Source organism: Octopus bimaculoides, chromosome 2 (genome assembly GCF_001194135.2).
Source record: "Octopus bimaculoides isolate UCB-OBI-ISO-001 chromosome 2, ASM119413v2, whole genome shotgun sequence".
In the NCBI taxonomy this organism is placed as follows: Eukaryota; Metazoa; Mollusca; class Cephalopoda; order Octopoda; family Octopodidae; genus Octopus; species Octopus bimaculoides.
In genome coordinates this window covers 41,913,461-41,938,165 of record NC_068982.1, presented here as the reverse complement: position 1 = coordinate 41,938,165, position 24,705 = coordinate 41,913,461, and the positions used below count along the sequence as shown (strand labels likewise).

The 24,705-nt window shown below is 35.0% G+C and overlaps 2 protein-coding genes across 3 annotated transcripts in view; one reads left to right on the top strand and one right to left on the bottom strand.

Moving 5' to 3' along the window:
• Positions 1 to 7,296, bottom strand: part of LOC106880542 (biliverdin reductase A) — a 29,591-nt gene extending 22,295 nt beyond the window's left edge. The window contains exons 1-2 of the mRNA XM_014930529.2: positions 6,979 to 7,296; positions 266 to 415 (exon numbers count right to left, since the gene is read on the bottom strand). Of these exons, the coding sequence (XP_014786015.1) occupies positions 266 to 415; positions 6,979 to 7,064 (236 nt within the window). The 5' untranslated portion in view covers positions 7,065 to 7,296. The remainder of the gene's footprint in view (positions 1 to 265; positions 416 to 6,978) is intronic.
• A 36-nt stretch (positions 7,297 to 7,332) lies between these two features.
• The window catches only part of LOC106880543 (protein jagunal), a 22,450-nt gene continuing 5,077 nt past the window's right edge, over positions 7,333 to 24,705 (top strand). Inside the window, exons 1-2 of one of the 2 annotated variants that reach the window (XM_014930531.2) lie at positions 7,333 to 7,568; positions 23,211 to 23,294. In XM_014930531.2, coding sequence (XP_014786017.1) covers positions 7,480 to 7,568; positions 23,211 to 23,294 — 173 coding nt within the window. In that variant the 5' untranslated portion in view covers positions 7,333 to 7,479. The remainder of the gene's footprint in view (positions 7,569 to 23,210; positions 23,295 to 24,705) is intronic. The other variant, XM_014930532.2, reaches the window with a different exon arrangement.

Below are 24,705 nucleotides of genomic sequence, written 5' to 3'. Positions count from 1 at the left end.
TATCTCTGCAAAATTTCATTTTAAAATATGAGTCTTTCGTGAAGTTATGAAGAAATACGTGGGATGGGGGGGGGTTACCAACCTATAATGCGTATTTTTGTTTTGGTTTGTGTGGTGCGTTTATTTGGGGGGGTCCCTTTTTGGAGGGGGAGGGGAACCAAATGAGTTACATCTTTTTTTTTTATTTTTAGGTACGGTGATGAACAGGATGGGGAAAAAAATATTTAAATTGCAGAACTGAAAAATAAAAATTATGGTTACAAACCGAGATACGTATCCGATAAGCTTCAAACGTTGTAAATTTGGTTTGTCTGCAGGCAAGTTCCGTAAATCTCTAATACGTATTTGCCCAGCCATTCCAATACCGACCACAACAACACCGAACGATTCCATTGTTCTCGCAGCAATAGATATTCTGAAAAACAAATACTTGCGGGTTTCGGCAAAAATTTTACTAACTATGGAAGCCTCAAAGTGCATCAATATTCACAATATGACCGATTCTGAACATGTTAACTACAGAAAACCATGTTACCACATATATTTTTAGTTTTAATGTCAATTATTAACAACTGAATAGCTTTAAACCTTCATGGCACCTCTATGCAAGGCCTCCAAGGGAAATCTGTAAAGTGAAACAATACAGCTTTCACAGGAGAGGTGGGGGAGGACGGTCCTCTCAAAATTAAAGCAGATGTAGTGAAACCTCTCTCTCTCGGGCATTCAATCACAAATAATAACGAAGCTGCTAACATCTAGCCTTCGATCCTTCTATCCATCATCCTGATTGGTTCTTATTTGAGCGGCAATTGTCCCCATGCTCTGCTTGCTAAGGGGGCATTACATCCAATCGACGGCTTCAGATAAGGTCACGTGAGAAGGAGTTTTACTGGGTTTCCGGTGAGCCCTTTTTCGCCTATAAATAAGCCAGATCCAACGACGGCAATCGTCTTCGATTCCAGATCTCTTACAGGTCTGGTCGTTGACCACACGCACGCACACACAGAGCCAGTTCCAGCGCCGACGTCTTCACCACCAATGCACTGTCTAACTTTGTCGTCGCCAGCAACACCAACCTCAACAAGCGCGGTTTTATCTCGACGCTGTATGAGTGGAATTTCCACTCACGAACAACAGACAGAACTAACCAGCGAGAATATTCCGTATCAGGTAAACGGTCACAGCATTCGACGCTCAACACACATAGTGTGATACTACAGCTCTGCTCCTTGACCACAACTTCCTGCGTATGAACATTCTATCTCCTTGTGTAATTTTAATACGAACTGGTTTTTCTCTATCTCAGTGTTTTAAGACTTTTTTCTCATTCACACGCACACTTGTACTCTCACATATTGTACACACACTATTGCTTATACGACTGTCCGTCACTTCACATTGTTGTATACCTTCTCTTGATACGAAGGCCTGACTTATTTACTGTGTTAATTATATATGTCGTATGCACGCGCAGACAGACAAACAGTTTCACTATGTTAATAAACTTACTTTCATTATATATCTAACGGTTGAGTTTGTCCTAAGTTCTTTTTCTGGCACTATGGCTCGTATCTCTTACGACGAGCCTTCTATCTTATATATATATTATTTTGTGTTCGACCGTGCGATATGGTAAAAAGGAGCCTTTTCCGTCTACGTCGCCATCTCCTTTGGTTCGCACAGTCGAAGTATTACACAGATTAAAAGTTTTTTTAATTTTTTTTTTCTAGGGCCCCGTCAGATATTCATAGGTAGCTTGTCTGGGCCCCCGTCAGATATTCATAGGTAGCCTGGCTGGGGCCCCAGACTGATTCATTGATTGAACACTCCTCCTCTTTCAGATACTACCTCTATGTCAGGGAAGTCAAAACTCGTTTGGCTTTGCAGGTTGGATTGAAGCATAAACTTGATCTCGCAGATCAAACAGGGATAATTATTCTTAAAAACTCTGTTCTTTAAGTAGACCAAAGGAAATGGCTAAAGCGTTCAACATACATTATAACAATTTTATAAACAAAGAAGAAAAGAGTGTGCTAACTAAATTTGTGTGCAGAGATGTGTGAGAAAAAAAATTATCCACTTGGTATGGAGACAGTCCTATAAAATAAGAACCCTTAGAGCGAGAACGGGTTTTTAGATTGTCAAAATAAACGCAGACAGTTCTTGAGAAGACGATGCTTGATAGAAAGCTTACAGAGTTTCAACTGCAAAACCTTTCAATATTGTTCATATCACTAGAATCCATTTGACCGAGCACGTACGTAATTTTTCTTTTTAATCCGTTTGGTTCGGTGTGTATAGATAAAGTGAAGGGAAAATAGATCGCATCTTTTAGTATAAGAATTTATAAGTTCCTTTTTTATTGGTTGATATAAGAAAAGATTTTCTACAGATCTTCCAGGACGAGGCTCGTCTTCTAGGCTGTAGTTTCCGGCTCGGAATTTCTGGAACCACCGTTGACACTGGCTTACGCATATTGTCCGATCCCATATACTGTATTAATATTCCTCGCACTTTCCGTTGCATTGTTGCCTTTATTGAACTCATAAAGCAAAATATGGCGAATATGGTTCTTTGTCACTTCCATTATAGCTTTGAAAAAATAGCTGTTAAAATCGAACTGGAGTTATAATAGAAGACACTTGCCCAAGGTGCCGCGTTGTGGGACTGAACTTGAAACCACATGATTCCAAAGCGAGATTCTTAACCAAACAGCCATGACTGCACAGTAAAGTAAGCTTATTTTTAACCGAAGATCATCATTATGATGAGAAAAGACCAAACACCAATGCCAGAAATCCTTCATATAGAAATAAAATACATTTTTGATGTGAATTGAAGTAGCATCGTGAACTCATTCCCTTGATGATATAATTACTTCTTCCAGAGTATTGAAATAAGTTGTCTTCGGAAGAAGGAAATTAGATGTTTCAGTATTTACGCCTATTCTAAGTGGAGTAGCGGATCACTTACAATAATAATATAAATATAAAGACAGTTCTTTTCAGACATGGCAAAAAGTATCGATACCATCTCGCAATACATTCCTGATCTTAGAGCTATTGTGAGATAAGGACTTGTTTGTCATCATTGCATAGTTTCAAGTGGGGAATCGCCTTCTTGTGCCCATTATTATTTAAAACAGTGGTTCTCAATTGTGGTCCACGTAAGATTTTGTTACTAAAGTTTACGTGCAATAAATTGGTATACGTCTACAGTTCACAAATTATTTTAACACTTTTTTTAATAAAATTCTTAATAATATTTAATTATAAAAATATAATATGATTTTTTAAACATTGAATGACTATGAAGGTACATCCAAGTAAAATAGGAATCAAAGGAGTTCATAGGTTAAAGATGATTGAGAAATACTGATTTAAAGGAAACATCGTGCAAATAATATTTTCATGGCTTAGTCAAGAAAGACGAGCAACTTTCATAACTTTGTTCGGGGGACTTTGAGACTGCCGGAGTGAGGAACCACCACTCCTGGGTTGCTACAGTAGAAAGGACAACAAGTTACCAAGATTGAATATTGAGTTCGAATGCTTGCAACAGAATGGTTCCCAATTGCTAGGTGATGGTATAAAATCGAACGACAAATTCAGTCTGCTGTCTCTATGAAGAGATGACAGGAACAAAATTAAATTGTAGAGAGGGTCGTGCAGAAGGTTACAATTGTTCATCGTTTTCAACAGGTTTTATTGAGCAATAGAACAATATTATCGCAACTCTTTCTAATCTCCCCCACCACCTCTGTCTCTTTCTCTCTCTCTCTTGCCTTGTCTCGTTGGAACGAAACCGTTGTAGCAATTCATTTTTCTTTCCTCAGCAGATGTAAGCTGTTACAAATAAATAATATTAATATAACTGCAGTGTACTCCAAGTAGAGTGTCACTATTCGGTGAGGATTTGCGTTATAGTATACCATGCAAGCCCGTGGCATACTGGAAATGATGGGCAGACAATGATATCGACCCAAGTACTTTATGTCAGCAGAATTTGAACTCATAACGGAACAGTTATTACAAGAGCAAGACATTCGTCCGATGATATAAGGATTCTAACAACCAACTATCCTACTCACTCCAGTCGTTGTTGCGTATTACAACTAAAAGCTATCCTGTAAGAGACTTCTAAATTATTCTCATCGCTCTTCCACAGAAACCTCAGTACCTTCATGGTTCTGTAATCCTAGACCTGATCTACTTAAATATCATATTCGCATAAACAAAGTGGGTCCTTTAGTCGATGAAAAAGAGTTCTTTCAAGCAAGCCCTCATTTTACCCTTGTTCACTTGCCTGACAGCAAAGAAACTACAGCGTATTATATACATATTGAGTGCCAACACTAACGGCTACCAAGAATGAGACTAACACTATCTCAAAACACTTATGGAGATGCCAGATTGACTAAAGACAACAACAGTACTGGCTTCGGAGATAAAGCAGAATCATCAATAATAGATGAATTTCCAACAACTTCTGCTCTGGAGAAGTTAAGATTGGTCCAACATCCTTTTAATCACTTGGATTTATGAACTGAAAATATCATCATGGAAGGGAGAATGTTATGAAAATCCTTTACTACGTAGATCGAACCAGTGAATTCTTTGTTATTAACACGAAGGAATACTGGACTAAATTTTTACCATATTCAATGGCATATAAAATACACTTTCTTAAAAAAAAAAAAAAAAAAAACAGAAAAAAAGAAAAGAAAAAGTGCTAAAAAAAATGACCCCGTGTCCTATAAGCAGAGTCGCTTTAAATACTGGTTTCAATATTTGACACAAGGTTAGCAATTTCGGGGAAGGGCCTAAGACGATTACATCGACCCAATGATCAACTGGCACTTATTTTATCGACCCCGGAGGAATGAAAGGCAAAGTCGACCTCGGCAGAATTTCAACTCAGAACGTAAAGACGGACAAAATGCCGCCAAGCAATTTGCCCGGCTTGCTAACGATTCTGCGAGCTTTAATATTACCTGCTTTAATGCACTAAAACCATTTTTTTTAGATATACGCTGATTAAATTTTAGAGCGTCTCTTACGCCCAAACGTCCTTTATACCATCAAATAAGCTATTCGATTATAAAAGGATGATTATATTCGTCTTTCACACTTTATTGACCAACGTTACATGTAAAGTCATGATGATAGAAGTCGACCACAAGGATCAACAAGTTTTGCTGAGTTTTGTCGTATGAATGTAGTCGTGTGTACGCTGTATGCGATTTTGGGCATGTTATATTGTTACTCACAGTTTTGTGTTGAATAAAGCCTTCAGATAATGTCTCAGTTACACAGAATGTTCCGAAACAATTCACAAAAACCTTCATAATCTTTACAAATAGTAAATATCACAAGCTCGGATTGCGCCCACATACTATGTTATAGGCAAAACAGATTCTCGAAATTTAAACCTTTCCATCGCCTGATATGTATAAGTTTAACTCATACTAAAGCACTGTTCTCATTCTAAGACAAAGCAGTTGTTACACAAACATTTTAGACAGCATCCTCAAAATATTAGTATCTGATTAGGAATATTTTTACTGTAATACATTATGAGAACACCACCGCACAATATACTCCATAGTATAGTTATTAAATAAGTTTCTGCCCCTCTAAACTAGAACACTGCATACTGCTCGATTCGTTGTCTCGCCCGCCTCCGCATAATCTCGACTGCGTCTCACTGCCCCCAACAGTTCAACCCTGTGGGACTGCACGTATTTGTCAGACATCAATCTGTGAGCAAGATAAACATAACGTCTTGCTCACCAGTCTGTTAAGATCATCGGCGTTGTCTCCCCTCCTTGACTAAAACACAAAAGTAGTCCAGTTATCGTCACACATTATTCATTGTAAGAGAGACTAAGTGATATTCTACAACTAATGAATGTATATATAGCAAAGATTTAAAGTTTGTAGTAAGTTTGGAGACCCTGTTGTATTGGCTACTGATCCATTCATTATGCTATTGCAATGGCTCGATAAAGGAATTAAGAGTGCCAAGACGGTGATCGGTAGGATGAGAAAGCCAAGTTGTAGAATAAATAATTGGAAAACATGAATGAAAAAGAGGATCAACAAGAAACTGTAATGCAAATATATATCTTGATAAAGAAACTGTCATGTCAAAGAGACTAAAATTTAAAAGTGATGGTTGTGAAAGAAACCCTGAATGCAAGCCGCTGAAATCGGGTTCCTCCGAAGCTTCTATAGAGTGATGTTACTAGACAGGGTGCATAGCTCAGAGATAAGGGAATTTCTCCAGATCGAATCCCAACTTTGCATTGAGAGGTGTAGCTACAGATACGTGATTCGAATGCAGCAGAAAAGAATCGCAAGGCAGATTCTTCAAGCCGAGCCAACCGACAGGAGGCTTAGGGGTAGACCAAGAACGAGATGGATGGATGGATAATATCCAGTCTCAGTTGGTTACGCTTGGGAATCCAGCCGTAAAGTGTAATGTCCGTTGCTTCTGATAGGACTCTTTGGAGGAGATGCTTGAAGACTGAACTCCAACGACCTTCCCAGGAATAGTGGACGGAGAAAATGGGTGGATGGGGTAGAGGGAAGGATACTTAAAGTGTTTTTCTAGATATCTTGAAAGACACCTGGGTAACAATGGAATATACAACTTGTCAGTTTTAAAATTGGAAATGCAAGATAGTTACTCATAGATTCCCTAAATTTGACGATGCTTTTCAAATTGATGCCCTGCCTATTGTTGATTTTTCTCTTCTGTAGATTGTTAATAAAAATGTTGTTAAAAGACTTGCGCATATGTAATTTGTACATTAAATTAACTCGATTACGAATTTTTTTTTTAATGCAAATTTAATGTTGAAAATGTTTTGAGAGAAAGCAAATTTACTAGGCGATTGCGTTGTTAAAACTGTTTCGATTTTTTAAATTTACAAAATATATATATATATATAATACTCATATTTCATTTTCTTACGTTAGAACAATAATATAAACTTGATGAGAAGGAATTGAGTTCAATAAATCAACCTCACAATTCACAGGGCCATGATTTACCGACATCGACCAAAGTCAAACCCACGAACGAAGAGGCCGTAACTAAATACGTACAAGGGATTTCGTGAGGTGTCGTAAATTTAGTCTCTCCTTCAACTTTTGATTTTTTTTTTTTTATATTACAATGAAAATATATAAAAGACATGATTAAATATAACCATTATTTTTCAATTCTGTAAGCTGTATCCATCTACCAAGTTGAGATGTTACATATGTCAGGAAAGCTTAACGTTATAAAGGACCAAGGGAGTTCACTCTAGTTCAATTGCAAGCGGAAATTTAACACTACGCATGCGTTGGGCACCAACCTTTGTTAACATTGTCAGTCATTTTCATCTGCTAAAGCAATGTTATAACAAGTTTCGTGGCTCAATTTTCGAGAGGAGAAAAAAAAAAATACAATTTTTTATATTACGCTGAAATGGCGTCAATGACTGGAAGCCGGCCAGCTGGTTCTGATGGAAGTGATTTTTGGCACCGAGAAAGTATCGCTTGGCAACATAAACAAAGGTAATTAACTTTTATGAAGAACTGAAAATTGTATATAAATATGTATGTGTATATTTATATATATATCCCGTTATAAATAGAAAATTCTCATAGGAAAGTTATTGCCTCCTTATTAGTACCTTCGATTTTTTTTTCTTTCTAAATAATAAATCGCATAACTTTTTTTATAATCAAACATAAATTTAAGTAATAAGTTTATGATTGGTTATTTAAAAAGTTATTTTCCACTGATAATAACAGAAATTTTGAAATGTATTTCATAGTTTATATCGAAAACCTTCAGTGACTTTTGAACTCCAATATGTATGTACGTGGGGCTATTTGATAAGTGATACTGAGGTTAATGATCGTGGTAATATTTTCTGTAACCCATTATATCATAGATTGTCGGTGACTAGAAAATACATGAAAGTTTTTTGGGGTTTTTTTTTTTAAGAATTACAATACTGATCTTTTTTTTTTTTTCTTTTCTCTTCGGTTCCTATCGAAAATATTTACTCGTTCTTCCAAACTTTACTCATGGATACAGAAACAGTATAATATCAAGACAAAATGATACATTTTCTTTAGTTTTTGTCTCTGTGTTTTGCGTTCAAATCTTACCGAAGTCGACTTCGAGTTTTATATATCTGGGATCGATAAAATAAAATATCGATCTTATTTATATTGGAGTTGATTCAGTCCGCCACATTCCCCCTCACCTGAAAATGTGTAGTCTTGTGTCAATGTTAAAACGTTCTTAAATGAACGTTGTTTTTGTTTGTGTTGGTTTATATAATGAAATACTTTGAAACCCCCGACTCTGTAGATGGTAACTATCTTTGCAGTCTAATTTATATGGTAAATAGATCATAAATCTCCAAATATATCAATACTTTCTTCTTTTCTGGTTGTGTATAAAGTAGCGATGTATATGTTTGTATGTGCGCGAATGTTTTGCAGCCAACTGTTCTTTCTACATTTTACTATCACGTTCTTTTTCTCTTTTTATTTCTTTCGCTCTCTCTCTCTCCCTCTTAATCCTCTCTCTCTCTCCCTCTTAATCTATACACTACCATCTGCTTCCGTGGCGAAACATTGTCGAACAAATCTTGCTAGTAACATTTTTATTTTTTGCCGTGTCTCTATTACCTTCTGCTACTCGAAGGCTTCTCTCTCTCTCTCTCTCTCTCTCTCTCTCTTTAATAGCATTTTCATTCCATTCCACGTGCTCAAAAGCCTGTTCCCTCTATTACTTTCACTCTCTCTTTCCATATCTCTCCTTCCCTCTCTCTGTGTCTATATTTCCTTGTTTGGTTTCTGCTTAATAGAAATACACAATATGTGTGTGTGTGTGTCATTTGTTTCATCGTACTAAAACATAAACGTACTCAATACACCCGAATAGAATTTATGTATATGTGACAGCTAGGATCACAAACCCATACCTAAAGGCTTCGTTCGTACCATTATCCGTTCTCCTTTTCTAATAACTGGATGAATACAGATGTAAGAAACCGTTTGTAATCATCGTTACTACACACACACACACACATGTAGTGTGCGGCGGCGAGGAGTTCTCCACGCACAATATCCACATCGAATTGACTAGAAACTATAATGCAGTTTCTTTCTTTTTATTTATTTATTTATTGTAGAACTAGCTTTTATTAGAGCGGTGGATTTCTTTCCTCCGGTAGTTGCGAACCTAATCATTTGACTCGTTTTATGCCATCTAAGTGCGATATTTTGTTTATTTTGGCATCAAATTCCGACCAAAGTAGGTACCAGTAAGATACTGAAACTGTTTCCCTCACATGCGGTACCGAATTGTAATTATGAAGCTCGAGTTGTTCACGATATTTTGTTTGGTTTCGCTTATTTAATTGAACATTCAACTTTTAACAGTTGTCTTTCTATGCGTGAATGGCGGGGTTGGAATGAAAGATAGATAGTTACTCGGAATGTGTACTATGTGGTGTTGTTATTGATTGATTGCTTTCACTAAGAATATTGATATTCTGTTTAAGAGTAACCTTATGTTACCATAGAATTTTTTAATTTTTTTATTTCTTTCGTTGATGCCTTGTGCAACAGAACTCAATTTTTCCATGTTTATAGTCATATATGTCTAGTAAAATACCCCGAACCCCTCTCGTTTCTCTCTTTACCGTGTTGATATGACTTCTGTGCTGCCAGTTGAGTTATCCAACTGCCTAGATGTTGATGCGTTTTCAAGCAGCTGTCCAGTTCTGCCCTCCCCGTACAATATTTTACAGCATTTTCATTGCTATTCATTCTCACTTAACTGCAACCTGCTTACCTTGCTTTATATATTGCAGGTTCATATTTCCTTTCTTACCTCTATCTCTCTCTCTCTCTTAGTGGATACAGGCAGTTTGGCATTCACTGACTGATAAGGTGTTTTGCTACCAAATGGTGTAGATTTAATTACCTTGCACTTCAGTATTCGACTGACATGATAAATCCATACAAACAATTCAGATTAAAACAGTTTTAAAATTCTGCCGCTTTTATAATTATCAAAATATATTCATTATAAAATAAAATGTTTTATCTTCTGAGACTGATCTTCTCCACCCCAAATACATTATACCTGAAAAATAGCAAGAATACAGAAGAGGCAAATCATTTCAACCAAACCTTGTCAAAATAAGCACCATGCAAGAAGCTTTTAAAGTAATAAAGAATAATAATGTCATTGAGAATCATATATATAAAACTGCATGTATCTATGTATAATGTTCTACAATTATATAGATTAGCTATCTTTTTAATTAACTTCATAAGTAAATGATCTTTGATTTCAACCTTTGTATATTTATTTTTAACTTTCAAATGGTTTAAATTTCTGTTTCTCTGCTAACTTAGGATACAGGTTCTGAACATATGTTTATATTTAAAACGTGGTATACTGTATATGGTTTTTTCCTTTGTTTAATGAATAACAAATGCTAAGTTCACTGGGTTAAAATTACATTGATATTGACCTAGCTATTCATTCTCTCAGGAAAATAGCAATGAAATTCATAAGATGTTATAAATTGTTGGATCAGCTGTTCTACTGAGGGTTAATGTTTCAAACATGGCTAAGATAAAATAGCTTATGTCCCAGTGTCAAGGACACTGTTTTATTCCTAAAGCATCTCTTGAAAATTTACCATATATTCTGGAGGACAAGGGTTACATTTTTCATAAACCAGTTTTAACTTCAGGGTGTTATATTTGTTAAACTGTATTACAGAAGAAAAATATTGTAGACTCTAAGTGATCAACATGATCTATATATCACTAATCCACTTACAGAGCATCTGAATAAAGTATGTGAAAGTGCTTAAGCTTTGTTTTATTAGGTTTTTCTTTTTTGTTTCAAGGTGTATCTTTGAAGTGGGGCTGGCCTCGATGCCATGAAATATGGTATATATCTTCAATGTCATTGCTCATTTGTGGTTCTCATGTAAAAGAGGGCTTGTATTAATTTGTGATGGTTACAGCGAGTGATATTTTCTCCAGAAAATGTATATCAAGAACTACATTATTGAATGTGCTCTTTTTTTAAGACGGTAGTATGTGATTTGAGGGAGATTTGGCTGTTATTTCAAGAAGGTCAAGCAACCATGTAAAAACTCTCATGTTTACTTGTTTCCTGTGGTGAGTTCAAATTCTTTTGTGAAAAGCCAGTTAATCCTTTCACAATGACTTGCTCCTTTTTAGTAGTTCCCCTCTGTGTTATGAGACATGTATGTACATATAAATGAAGTCTATACAAAGATTAAACTTTGTGATAAAGTGAAAAGCCTTGAAGAATGTGTAGAAGTACAGCACTGATTTCTGAATTGCACATTGTTTTAAAAGTTTTGAGAAAAGATTGTTATTCACGCTTCTCCTAATACCCTTAGTAAAGAAAGGAACTTTTCCAACCATTCTTATATCTTTTACTTGTTTCACTCATTAGACTGCAGCCATGCTAGGACACCACATTGAAGACTTTTGAAAATTATTTATACACACATTGCTTGTGTATGGATGGGTGCATTTGTGCATATGTCTTTTATGCAGATCTGAATAAATCCTTGACTATAAAGTGAATTAACTAATTTTATATTGCATCTTTCATACAAAAGTAATGCTGCTTGTTTGAAGAGGGACAGTAATGGTGCAAGTTCTTAAACAAGATCTTCACTTTTAGCTATGCCATGGATACAGTGATGAACCAGTATGGTTTTGGTTAATTTGCTCTATTATTATATCTTTCTGTAATAAGAAACTTCAGTTACACTTATTACATTCATGTCTCTGCTATATATTTAACCTTTGTGATACCAACCCACCTAAGACTGTTCCTGGTTCTATGATACACACTTCTTGTTTTAATTAATCATAATTAAAAATCTTCCAGGAAAATTTCATGTTAATGTATGCTCCAAGCACCAGTTTGACAATGACAAAGTTTCTATGAAATATTTCTTTATTTTCAAAATGAATCGAAACAAACACAGTGTATGTCAACAGAAATATGGTAACAAGAGAGTTAAGCAGCTTTATTTGTTTTGTTTATTGTTGCCAATTCAAAGACCCACATTAACACAAATACTACATTATCTGACAGCACTTTTGAACATACCTGAGTAATACCAAATGCTTGAGGCTCAGTAAAACTTACAAATGTTTCAGCACTTTAGCATTTTCTCAAAAGAAAATGACATATGAGAAAATACTGAAATCCTGAAACACTAGTACAATTGTAAAGTATTGATAAATAAATATGTACTATTATATTTATCCCTCTTTAAGTCTCAATTTTCATATATGTAATCCATGAACTATAAATTTTGTGTGTGTATGTATGCATACACACACACACACACACACACACACACACACGCACATTTTTATGTTTACTCAATACATTCTTTTACACATATTTCATTGACAATGTCTGTTATATTAGGATATACCTTGAAGCAGATTACATCACCTGATCATCAGAAAAAAAACATTAAAAAAATACTTTAAAAGTTATATAGAAGCTTTCAGACAGTGATATGTTGTGAATCATCATACCAAGGATCTGGTGGTGAAACTGGGTAAAAGATTAACCTTTAACACATTGTAGGCACATCATGTTGCTGTGCAAGTTATTTCCCCTGTAGCTCAGGGCAGTGGCAGGGGAAACAATTCTAGAGAAAATGTAATGTGCTAAAGGTTATGTCTACCACTCAGAATTTATACATATCATCTGATGGGCTTCCAAGATCAAGATCAATTCAAAGTTTTGGTTCAATAGAAAAATACTTACCTGGGTGCTATGCAACAAGGACTGAACCCAGACCCACGTGATTGCAAAATTGAATGTCTTGACTACACAGCCATATACTGGATAGTTTTGTTGGTAACACGTAAAAGCACCCACTACACTTTCTGAGTGGTTGGCGTTAGGAAGGGCATCCAGCCGTAGAAACTCTGCCAAATCAGATTGGAGCCTGGTGTAGCCATCTGGTTTCACCAGTCCTCAGTCAAATCGTCCAATCCATGCTAGCATGGAAAGCGGACGTTAAACGACGATGATGATGATGATATCATTTTTGGTTCAGTGTCAGAAGGTTTCAAATATGAATAACTTGCAACTTAATTCAATTATTACATGTTTTAATATTGATTATTGTAAATTTGAATATTGCATGTTTGACTACATCATTTAAGGTGTTTCTTCTCATTTTGTCAGTATTAGATTAATGAAGAAAGCAATGAGCTGACAGAATTGTTACCATTGCCTGACAAAATGCTTAGCAGCATTTCGTCCGTCTTTATGTTCTGAGTTCAAATTCTGCCAGGGTCAGTAAAATAAGTACCAGTTGAACACTAGAGTCAATTTAACTGACTTAGCCCCTCCCCCAAACTTGCTGGCCTTGTGCCAAATTTGAAACAAGTATTAGGTTAATGAAGGTGAAATTAGACGTAGTAATCAAGAGCAATAGTGTTATATGTTGTTGTATATGTTATTTCTTCATATCTTGAACATCATCAGTCTTCACCAGATTTCAGTTGCTTATGAAAATATCTTCCTATAGATGCAACAGGTTTGTGCAGATAGGTCAGATGTCAATATGTTATTTGTATAACAAGGGACTTACATTTGTATGGTTTGTTGGTTTTAGGTTTGTAATAGCTGTTTCTTTGAATTTATTTTCACTGAATCCATCTCTGTACACCAGAACATTCTAGTCATTAACTATGTGGGTACTATAAATAATGTGATAATACAGAAATGCTGAAAATAGCAATCTATTGTTATTAAGATGAGCCAATGAGGGGATCTTTATGTGGGAGATTGACTGACTTGAAATAGCAGCCAAATTTCTTTCAAGCCACAGCCTATTGTCTTTAATAAGGGGAATATGGATATGTTGAACAATATAACCACGTAATAAAAAATAGACAAGACAGTCATGACTGGAACAAAGGCCACACAATAGTAAGTGTCTAAATTAAGGTTTGTGAAATACATGTGTATGGAATGAAGGCATGAGTAAAATTGCTATGACTTTACTGTCTTCAGTACTAAGACTCATAGGACTAGTCCACTCAGTCTCCATGGCCTACAAGTAAACAAAATCACAGCATTGCTCCTGAACCGGATTTACTTTTTTACAGCTGAGTAGACTGGAGCAACATGAAATGAAGTATTTTGCTCCTGAACGCAACACACCACCTGGCCCAGGAATCAAAGCCACAATCTTGTGATTTTGAGTGCAACACCCTAACCACTAAGTAGTGTGTCTTCACTGAAGTCGCTGGGAGAGAATACAAATTATAGTTAATTTAATACTTTGCCAACATCAACTCTATAACAACACCAGAAGCATAAGCCATAATAATGTCAATCATTTATGCTAACAATCTACACATTACTGTGCTTATATATATATATTCCCCCTCTTCTCTCTGTCTTTTTTTATTGCATATATACTGGCACTCCAACAGTCACAATGACAAGTGTTCCAGGTGATTCAATCAATGGAACAACTTCCTTGGGAAGTTAATGTACAAGTGGCTGAGAACTCCACAGACACACATATCCTTAACATAGTTCTCAGGGAGATTCAGTGTGACACAAAATGTGACAAGGCTGGCCCTTTGACACACAGGTACTACTCATTTTTACCAGCTGAGTGGACTGGAGCAACGTAAAATGAAGTGTCTTGCTCAAAGATACAACATACCATCAGGTATTGAACTCAAAATCTTACAATCGTGAGCTGAACACCTAACCATTAAGCCATCTTAATGCATATGTTATAATGTGTTGTTAATAAGTACAGATTATAAAGATAAAAATTTCAAAGTCTAAGATTCCAGTTAGAAGAAATTATGCAAAAAGTACAGAACTGGATTAGTTATGGCAAATTTTAGATAAATGCCTAATTATGTGAATTTAAATTTTAGGGAGATGTGTTTATGTGTGCATATACCTACTTGTGCTATGTTGCACATGTATACAATTTCTGCTTTAAAAACCAGCTATCATATTTTATTTTGTGTAAAGGAGTTTTAGAATAGTAACAATTAATTTCTTTATGGCTATTTACCATTGGACAACATATTTTTTATTCTTGGAAAATTTAAATCTATCATTGGCCCTTTTCACACCAACCTACCTGACACTGCCCTTGGTTCTCCGATGTAAATTAAAATCTTCCATCAAAATTTCATGTTAAATAATATTCCAAAGACCACCTTTTAATAATGACAAACTTAGTTTACTGAATTCTTAATTTTTTTCTAAAATTAATCAAAGCAAAGCAGAAATGTGGCAACAGGAGGGTCAATAAATGGTAGTTAAAGTTTACATATTTATAAATAAAACACTCTATCAAGACAATTATTAGAAATACACATTTTTCAGGTTTTCTAGGTGGTTTCATGGCTGGTATTTTCCCCTTGCAATGTCATCTTTATTCAAGCAGGGAGAACAAAGACTATTTTTACCTGAATGCAAGTTAAGTAAAGAACTGGGTGAAATAAATAGATATTATTAAAAGAATGTAGCATTTGAGATTGCAATGAGAAAACACTGTTAATGCTGTTCAGGGTACTAATGATGATAGACCTCATTTATATCATGCACACACATTATAACTGTTTTGCTGTTTAAATCTTTTTTGTTTAAATCAGTGTTCATTATATAAAAATCTCAGTATTAAATAGTTAAAACATTTATGATTCAGATTTTTTCATGTCTAATAGCTTTCACATTGTATCACTCATTTATGTGTGATACAATACTTCTAAAGGATATGTATGCCAAATGTACTTTTATCGGACAGAAACAAAATTTCATTCTTATTCTATATATAATATTTCAGATAGGAAAATGTATTGAAAATAATTCTTCAAAAGCTAGTCAGTAACTGATATAGCTATCTATCAGTTAATTTTTTTTTTCTTTTTTCATTCTTTTACTGGTTTTTAGTTAATTTTATCAACCTCAGTATTTATTTTATGAATCTTTATCAAATAACTTACTTCACCTAAAAGGGTTTGATGCACTAATTTATCAGCTAAACCCTCACCAATATACAACAGGCTTCTGCACATTTTTAGATACCAAATATCATCTGCAACACATAGGTCAAACTGAAGCAATGGCAGATAGGAAACTTGCCCAAGGTACTGTGCAGTGGGATTGAACATGCAATCCTGTGGTTGTGAAGTGGACTCATGAAGCATACAGTTATACCTGTGCTCATATTTCGGTTGAATTGAGTGTTTAAAAAGTTCCTTAATATATATTTCAGCTATATATTAAAAGAAGCATTTGGTTGAAGCTGATGCATTTGACTCAACATTGTTGAAAACTTTTTTTCAAGCTGGCAGAATCATTAGCACACTGGGCAAGATGCTTACCAGCATTTTGTCCATCTATACACTCTGAGTTCAAATTCCACCAAGGCTGACTTTGTCTTTCATCCTTTTGGAGTCTATAAAATAACTACGAGCACTGGGGTCAATTTCATTGACTTGGCCCCTCTCCTCCCCCAAATTTGCTGGCCTTGTGCCAAAATTTGAAACCATTATTATTATCATTATTATTATTATTATTATTTTTCAATCCTATAAGACCTACTCAGGAGCATAGCACTGAGTGTGCAGACCACACAATATCGTCACTTTATGTATGTGTGTTTGTTGTTAAAGGTATGTTACATTTAAGGAATGTGGCTACCACTCAGTGCAGCTAAAACTGATTCTATGCCACTAGGCTTACTAATTCCTGTTAAAATAGCTTCTGGAGGGAATTAACAAAATATGAGGCAAGTGGTACTGGTTAATCTAAAGATCCATTCTTCATGACATACATGACTATGCAAATTTCGAATTTGAAAGAATGACTTGTAAAAGATGTTCTATTTTAAATTCTTTACTTTGCATATTTTGATTGCAAAACTTCGTTTTTTAATATATTTTCTACTCCAATAAACACAATGTAATTAGTTATGTACATTGGTGCAAGTGTGGCTGTGTGGTAAGCAGTTTGCTTCCCCAGTTACCTGGCTCTGACAGGTGTCTTCTGCTACAGTCCTAGGCCGACCAAAGCCTTGTGAGTAGATTTAGTCCACAAAAACTGAAAGAACCCCATTGTATATATATATATATGTTTATGTCCTTGTTTTGATATCATGTGATAGTTGTAAATGATATCAGTGCCATTCATTTCCAATATTTTGCGAGAACATGTCTGGCCACAGGAAAATATTTACCTTGCTGGGAAACTGGTGTGGGTTGGTACAAGAAGGGTATCTGACCATAGAAAATCTGCTTCAGTAAAACTGTCTGATCCATGCAAGCATGAAAAAGTGGACGTTAAAATGTTGATGATAAAGTATTCATAAAAGATTTAATTGCACATTTTCAAAAAAATATATAAATCTTAAGTTCCCAATTGTGTTGGGTAATTTTACTAACAGCACATAGCAGGCATTTTATACTAAATTACTGCTTCAAATCCAGACTATGAAGCATTAATCTCAAAGCTGTTTTGCATTCCTATTTTCTTTTACAACAATTAAGTAATGTACTCTAAAGTTTATATTCTAACATTTCTTTTAAGAAAAAAATTTGCAAAATACTCAATTATATGATATATAATTATTCTCAAGAATAATTATATATTGTTATATATTTATTATTCTCAAGGAATTTTCTGACATAAAATGTTGTTTTTTAATAAATAAATTAATTTTAAAATATAAAGATTTAATTCTTCAAACAACATTCTCTTTTTGCTTTTTCCCCAGTTCTTCTAATCCTTACTATTTATTTTCTTTTATCTCAACGGCAATAAACACACATTTTATTAATAGTAACTACTGTTTGGCAGCTTTCCAAATTCTTCTCCAGATATTCACATCCCTGCTACCTATGATTACTTATGCAACAACCGAAAATTGTTCATTACATAAGTATAATTACTCACTCCAGAGATGTTACTATTTTCGTAAATTTGGTTGTCTTTAGAATTTTAATTTTCTTTGCTTGAATTGTTCTCGAAAAATCAACTCTAAAAATGGTTTTCAATCTCTTATCCCAAGCTATTAGTCAAATTTTATTTATTTCTGAGAGCTATATTTATATAATTCCTGCTCTTGTTTCTACTTTCATCTTAGAACTACTGAACGTGGTTTAGAATTTACACTACAGAATCTTTCAAAGAGGATTATCTCCCTTTAATTTGCTTTCTTCTTAAATAGACACATTTTTGTCTAGTTAAATATGTGTTAGTATGTTGTTGAACTGCTAATATTAGAGGTAAAAGTGGGGAAATTGATGTCATGAAAGAGAAAATCACTATCAGATGTTCAATTCAGATTATTCAAGGTATTTCAAAAAGTAATAAAATTATTTTACTGATTTATTTTATGTTTTTGTCCAGAGGAACAGCAGTGCCCATGATCCATTACAGGACATCTAAGACAGGTGGGAGGGAGGGAAGCTGTCCCCAAACCTGAAACCTGGCCCAGGTGCTTGCAACAGAATGGGCTCCATCAATTGCATTAAACCAGGTGATGGGTTAGGTGTGTGTATACATGCAAGAGAGAGGGACAGACACTGTATATTACTTGTTCTGTATAATACTAGTTCTTGAGTAAAACACTTCATTTCATGTTGCTCCGATCCACTCATCTAGCAAAAATGAGTAATCCTGTGATGGATCAGTGCTCTATCCAAGTGGAGAATATATATGCTAGAGAAACTGGGAAAATAGCCCTATGCTCCTTACAGAGTAATGTGGACTAACCATATATAATATGGGTGTGCTTGTGTATATATATGAGTATGTGTTGTTGTTTAGTTTCTGGGGATCCCTAATTGAGTACTCCTATGATTAAGGGTATTGCAGGTGTGACATTTATTCAAGACAGATATGAGTGACATTTGGGCTCTATTTTGAGTGGGTCAAACTGTGTGTGTGCAAGTGCAGGCACGTGTGTGTGTGTGTGTGTAGTTGCAATTGTGTGGTAAGAAGTTTGTTTCCCAATCATTTGGTCTCAGGTTCAGTACCACTGCATGACACCTTTGGCAGGTGTCTTCTACTATAGCCCCAGGTCAACCAAAGCTTTCTGAATGGATTTGGTAGACAGAAACTAAAAGAATTCTGTTATATATCTATGTGTGTGTGTGTGTGTGTATATATGAATATATGGGTACAGGACGTCACCAACTGTGTAAACAACATGAAATACGTAGACAAACAAGTAAAATACGTAAACAATGAGAGAGAAAAATGGAAAACAGGACAAGTAAACACAGAGAAACAACCCTTCATCAGTTGTCGACTATTTATCTACTCATTTTGAGCATTCAACGACAATATGAGTCTTCAAAGACAGTTGCTCCCATAAATTCTAAAATAAAATTTAGGATTTATGGAGGGTCAAAGTTGGGAACAAAAACAGGACAGTGGAGACATACAAGGAAACCGAACGTTACAGTGGTATGTATGTGAGGGAAGTGGTACAGAGGATTAGGTTGGGTGAGTGAATAGGTAAATTTGCAAGAGTTCAAACAGTGAGAAGGAGTAGGTGGTGTTAGGGAGATAAGTTGTGCTGGGAGAGATTCGTCAGGGACACTATGTGTGCAGATATGTGCTTGAGTGTCTGTGTGTTTGTACAATATAAAATAGGACCATTGTTTGAAAAACTTGAAAGAATGGACCACTTACTGCAAACAGTAGCATAGTGAGTGAAATGACAAATGGACAATTGAACATTGTTTTTCACTAGCCTACTGGCATACATATAAACAACCAAACCAGCAAAGTTTGTCTGCATCACAACATTGCATAGAGGAGTAGCAACTCAATTACATTAATGTAATTAATTTAGTACCTATTGTAGACAAAATGAGTCTCACACCAGTAACAGACCCAAATGGCTTCCCAATCCTTCTCCTAAACACATGCAAAAATGGTCCTAGCCAAACCACTTACATTGCTTTTCCAAAGTTTCCTTGAAATTTGTAAACTCCCAAATCAAAAAATTCCGAAGGAAAGTATATGTTCCATCGGTAAAATTTTGAAAACTTTTTCACTGAGTTTATATTTCAACACGACCATGGAACAAATTTTCAATGAAAAACTTGTTTTTTGAAAAGAATTATCATCATCATCATCATCTGTTTTCCATGCTGGCATGGGTTTGATGGTTTGACTGGGGCTGGAGAGCTGCACCATGCTCCAGTCATCTGTTTTGATTTGGTTTCCATAGCTGGATGCCCTTCCTAACATCAACCACTTTACAGAGTGCACTGAGTGTTCTTTTATTGGCACAGATGCCTTTTATATGTCACCAACATAGGTGCCTTTTATATGTCAACAGCACTGGCAATGACAGTGATTCACTTAGCTTGACATGTTGGTTGCTTGTCATGTTGGTTGTCTTGGTTGCTTGTCATTACCTCCATGAGGTTCAACAACCAAAGATCATATTTCGCCACCTCATCCCACATCTTTCTGTGTCTACCCTCTTCCACAGGTTCCCTCCACAATTAGAAATTGGTACTTCTTTATGCAGTTGTCTTTATCCATATGCATCACATGACCATACCAGCACAGTCTTCTCTCTTGCACACTACATCTCATACTTCTTATACCCAATTATTCTCTTACAGAATGATTTTGTAAATGATTTTATGCATGGTTTGCCTTCATTAGCATTGTATGAAAGTGAAGCATGGACCCTAAGTGTCATGAACACCTAGTGACTCAGGGTGTTGACATAATGACAGGCTACTAATGAGAGCTGTAAATCAAGTTGGATGACCACAAAATAAATGATTCAGTTCTGGATGAGATGGGAGCAGAACAAAAACTGATGACACTAATTAGACAGCAAAAACTGCCCACATCCTGTCCGTCCTTGATTGGAAATCAAGCATTCACTGTAGACAAATACAAAGATAGTGTGAGACCCAAAAGATCTGATGAAGTGAGACTTGTGGAATGTACAGAAATGTGTATATAATCTCTATATCCCCTTATCTTCCTCTGCTTCTTTCAGCTGAAATAGTTGCAAAATATAATGCTCTAATAACATACTGGAATATTCAGCTCTAAAATACCATTGTTCAAAATATTTTATGAATTACTCCTTCAAAGCTTGATTTAGGTTTGTTTGTTTTTTGTTGTGCTTTTGTTTTGTTTTGGCTTTCTTTTCTTTTCTCTTTCATTTTTTTTAAGTGTTGACTATCTATTTAAAATATATTAATAGAAATAGCTATGTCAAAAGTTTTCAAAGTTGTATATCATAGGTCAGTTGAAATACATCTTTTGTTTTTCTTTTTGTTTATTATATATATGTATGTATGTATGTATATATATATATGTATGTATGTATGTATGTATACCCATGCATGCATGGAAGATGGACGTTAAACGATGATGATGATGATGATGATGATATATATATATATATATATATATATATATATATATATATATATATATATATATATATATATATATATATATATATAATGTCCATTTAGTACTGACTGTCAGAAAAAAGACTACTCAATACCATGTAGAGATTAATGATACTTTATTTTGGTTGGGTCAGTCTCTTGTTACTTGGTACTTGATTCAGCCAAAATTATCATCATCATCATCATCGTTTAACGTCCGCTTTCCATGCTAGCATGGAAAGCAGACGTTATATATATTCTTGATTTTGGCCATGTCTGTCTTAGTATAACTATGGCCTCAAAAAATTTATCTTTTAAGTAGAAAGAATGAATCCTTTTTTACCAATGGCAAAGAATTTTCACCTTTATTCACTCATTTTTGTCCATACAAATACTTTGCTCCTCTTTCATCTATCACAGAATAATTATTTGATGACTAATACATAAGCTTATCCTCCTCCTCCTTGCCATCATCATCATGCATTTGTTTTCTATGCTAGCATAGGCTGGATGATTTGATTGGCTGCAACAGACTGGATCACCACATCTTGTTCAGTTTTAGCTTGCTCACTACTTTTGGATATCCTTCATAACACCAACCATTTTACAGAATGTACTGGGTGCATTTTATCATAGAACCAGCACTTTAACCCTATAGCATTTAAACCGGCCATATCCAGCCAAAATAATCTACCTGTTTTATTTTCAAGTGGGCCAGATCCGACCTTGTGCACTTACCCTGCAATATTATTCTGAAAATAAACAGTTGCATCATCAAAATCTCCAAGCTAGGTGATAGTGCCTGATTAATTAAAATTAATGTGACTAAATAAGTAATACATTTGACAGAGAAACCTGAATGTTGTAGGGATAAACGTTGTCTTATCCTCACCAAGACTAATGAGTCTTCTTAAGCCCTGCTTTGAGAGGACTCTTGTATATGAAATATGGCAAGAATAATATTTATGAAATATCATCATCATCATCATCATCATTTGACATCTGTTTTTCATGCTGGCATGGGTTAGATGGTTTGACAGGAGCTGACCAACTGAAGGGCTGTTCAGGCTTCTTGTCTGCTTTGGCATGGTTGCTATGACTGGATGCCCCTCTTAACACCAACCACTTTACAGAGTGTATTGGGTGCTTTTACACAGCACCAACATGGCTGCTTTTTACATGCCACCAGCGCCTATAAGCCTGCGAGATAAGGGTTGCAAGGGACAAGCCTGTATGCAAGGGACAAGCCTGTATGCAAGGGACAACCATGCTTTTACTTAATTTAATATGTCTTTTCAAACACAGCAACCCACCAGGAGTTATAGTCCCAACATCCGTGTATCCTTCCTCACCACTTCGTCCCACATCTTCTTGGGTCTACCCCTTCCACATGTTCTCTCTACTATTAATTCCCTGAAATAGTGATCAAAACAACATTTCATAATCATTAACCCTTCTTTTTCTAATAATATTCACTTTATACTAACAAACATTAAAAGGAACTATTTTATGAATTTTATTGTTTTATAGATACATAACAGCAATGGTTCATGTAAGAAAGAAAAATAAATAAAATATACACTCGGTTTGTTCTTGCATTCACACAGCTGTTTCCAAAATCGGTGCTGTCCCCCCACCCCTTTTGTGATTCTATAAAAGTGGTACTTGCTTTCTCTTCAGTGTTCAAGACTGTTTTGAGCCAAAACGAAAAGTAGACACAGTTGTTGTCAACGAACTTGACATTCGTCAAGCCTGTCTTGTTAGGTATGTCTAGCTAAAATCTGTCAACGCATGCTTTTAGTAGCACTTCTAGTTTTCATATCAGTACAAAAATATGAAGTGATGTTACTCTATATGTGCCGATGTGTATTTTGCTCCTGTTTTTGACTTGTTCTTCTTTTCTATTGTTCTAACTGCAAATAGAATTTTCTTGTGAAATTTCGTTTTATGCTGTCAAAGAATTTTCAAGATAACAAATTTAGGAACAGTAGAAATTCTAATTAGTTCATGTGAAATGGAGTGAAAAACTTACAAAGCACTTTGTCTTTTCCCCCACCACTCCTTGTTTTTTTTTTTCCATTGCATTAAAGATAATCCTTCCGCAGCATTCTTAATAGAATCAGTATCAAGTTAAAACACTTACTGTTTTTTAACTTAGTAAGAATGTTTTTGTCACCATTTTTGGCTGATCTCCTCTTATAAAGAAATCTTTATTTTCAACATGGATTTATTATATTTTCGTTGCAAACTAGCTGCTTTAAAAAAAAAAAATGTTTTCTGATATTGCTATAGTTGCCATTATAGAGCAAACTGAAATTCTACTAGTTAATTCACTTGTGTGCATATGTGTGCTTGCATGAAAAATTGGGCTTTAATGTCAACTTAGTATTTTTGTCCTTACAGTCAGCCATAACTTTTCCGTATTGATCATTATTCTTTTTCATTGTATTTTTTACACATTGAAGACTGTGAAGTGACAGAAATTGTTATTATACAAAATGCCTCCTCACAGTGTTTATTTGTTCTTTGCTAAAAACCTACCAAGATCAACTTTGCCTTTCATCATTCCAAGGTCAATAAAAAAAATATTAGTCTAGTACTGAGGCTTAATTTAAACTACTATGTTTTTCCTCCAAATACTATGGTTTCAAGTCCATCTCAGAAATCATTATTTACTTGTTCACCAGAGCTGTTTTGGGGGTTTACTTTTGGAACATAACTTCTTAATAGTTTAGATTATAACTGGGAGAACAAGATTCAGTTTTCATCTTACCCATTAATAACCGGGGCATTTTTTTTTTTTTACCTTATTTCATTCATTGGTTGATCACGTCGCTTGTTCATACAGTTAAATATCTGCATTCATAAGTATTTCTCAAAATTATAGTTGTAAAACACTTACTCTTTTACTTGTTTCAGTCTTTTGGCTGTGGCCATGCTGGAGCACCGCCTTTTAGTCGAGCAAATCGACCCCAGGACTTATTCTTTAGAAGCCTAGTACTTATTCTATCAATCTCTTTTGCCGAACCGCTAAGTTACGGGGACATAAACACACCAGCATCAGTTGTCAAGCGATGTTGGGAGGACAAACACACACATACAAACATACACACACACATACATGTATATATGTATATGTATATATATATATATATATATATATATATATATATAT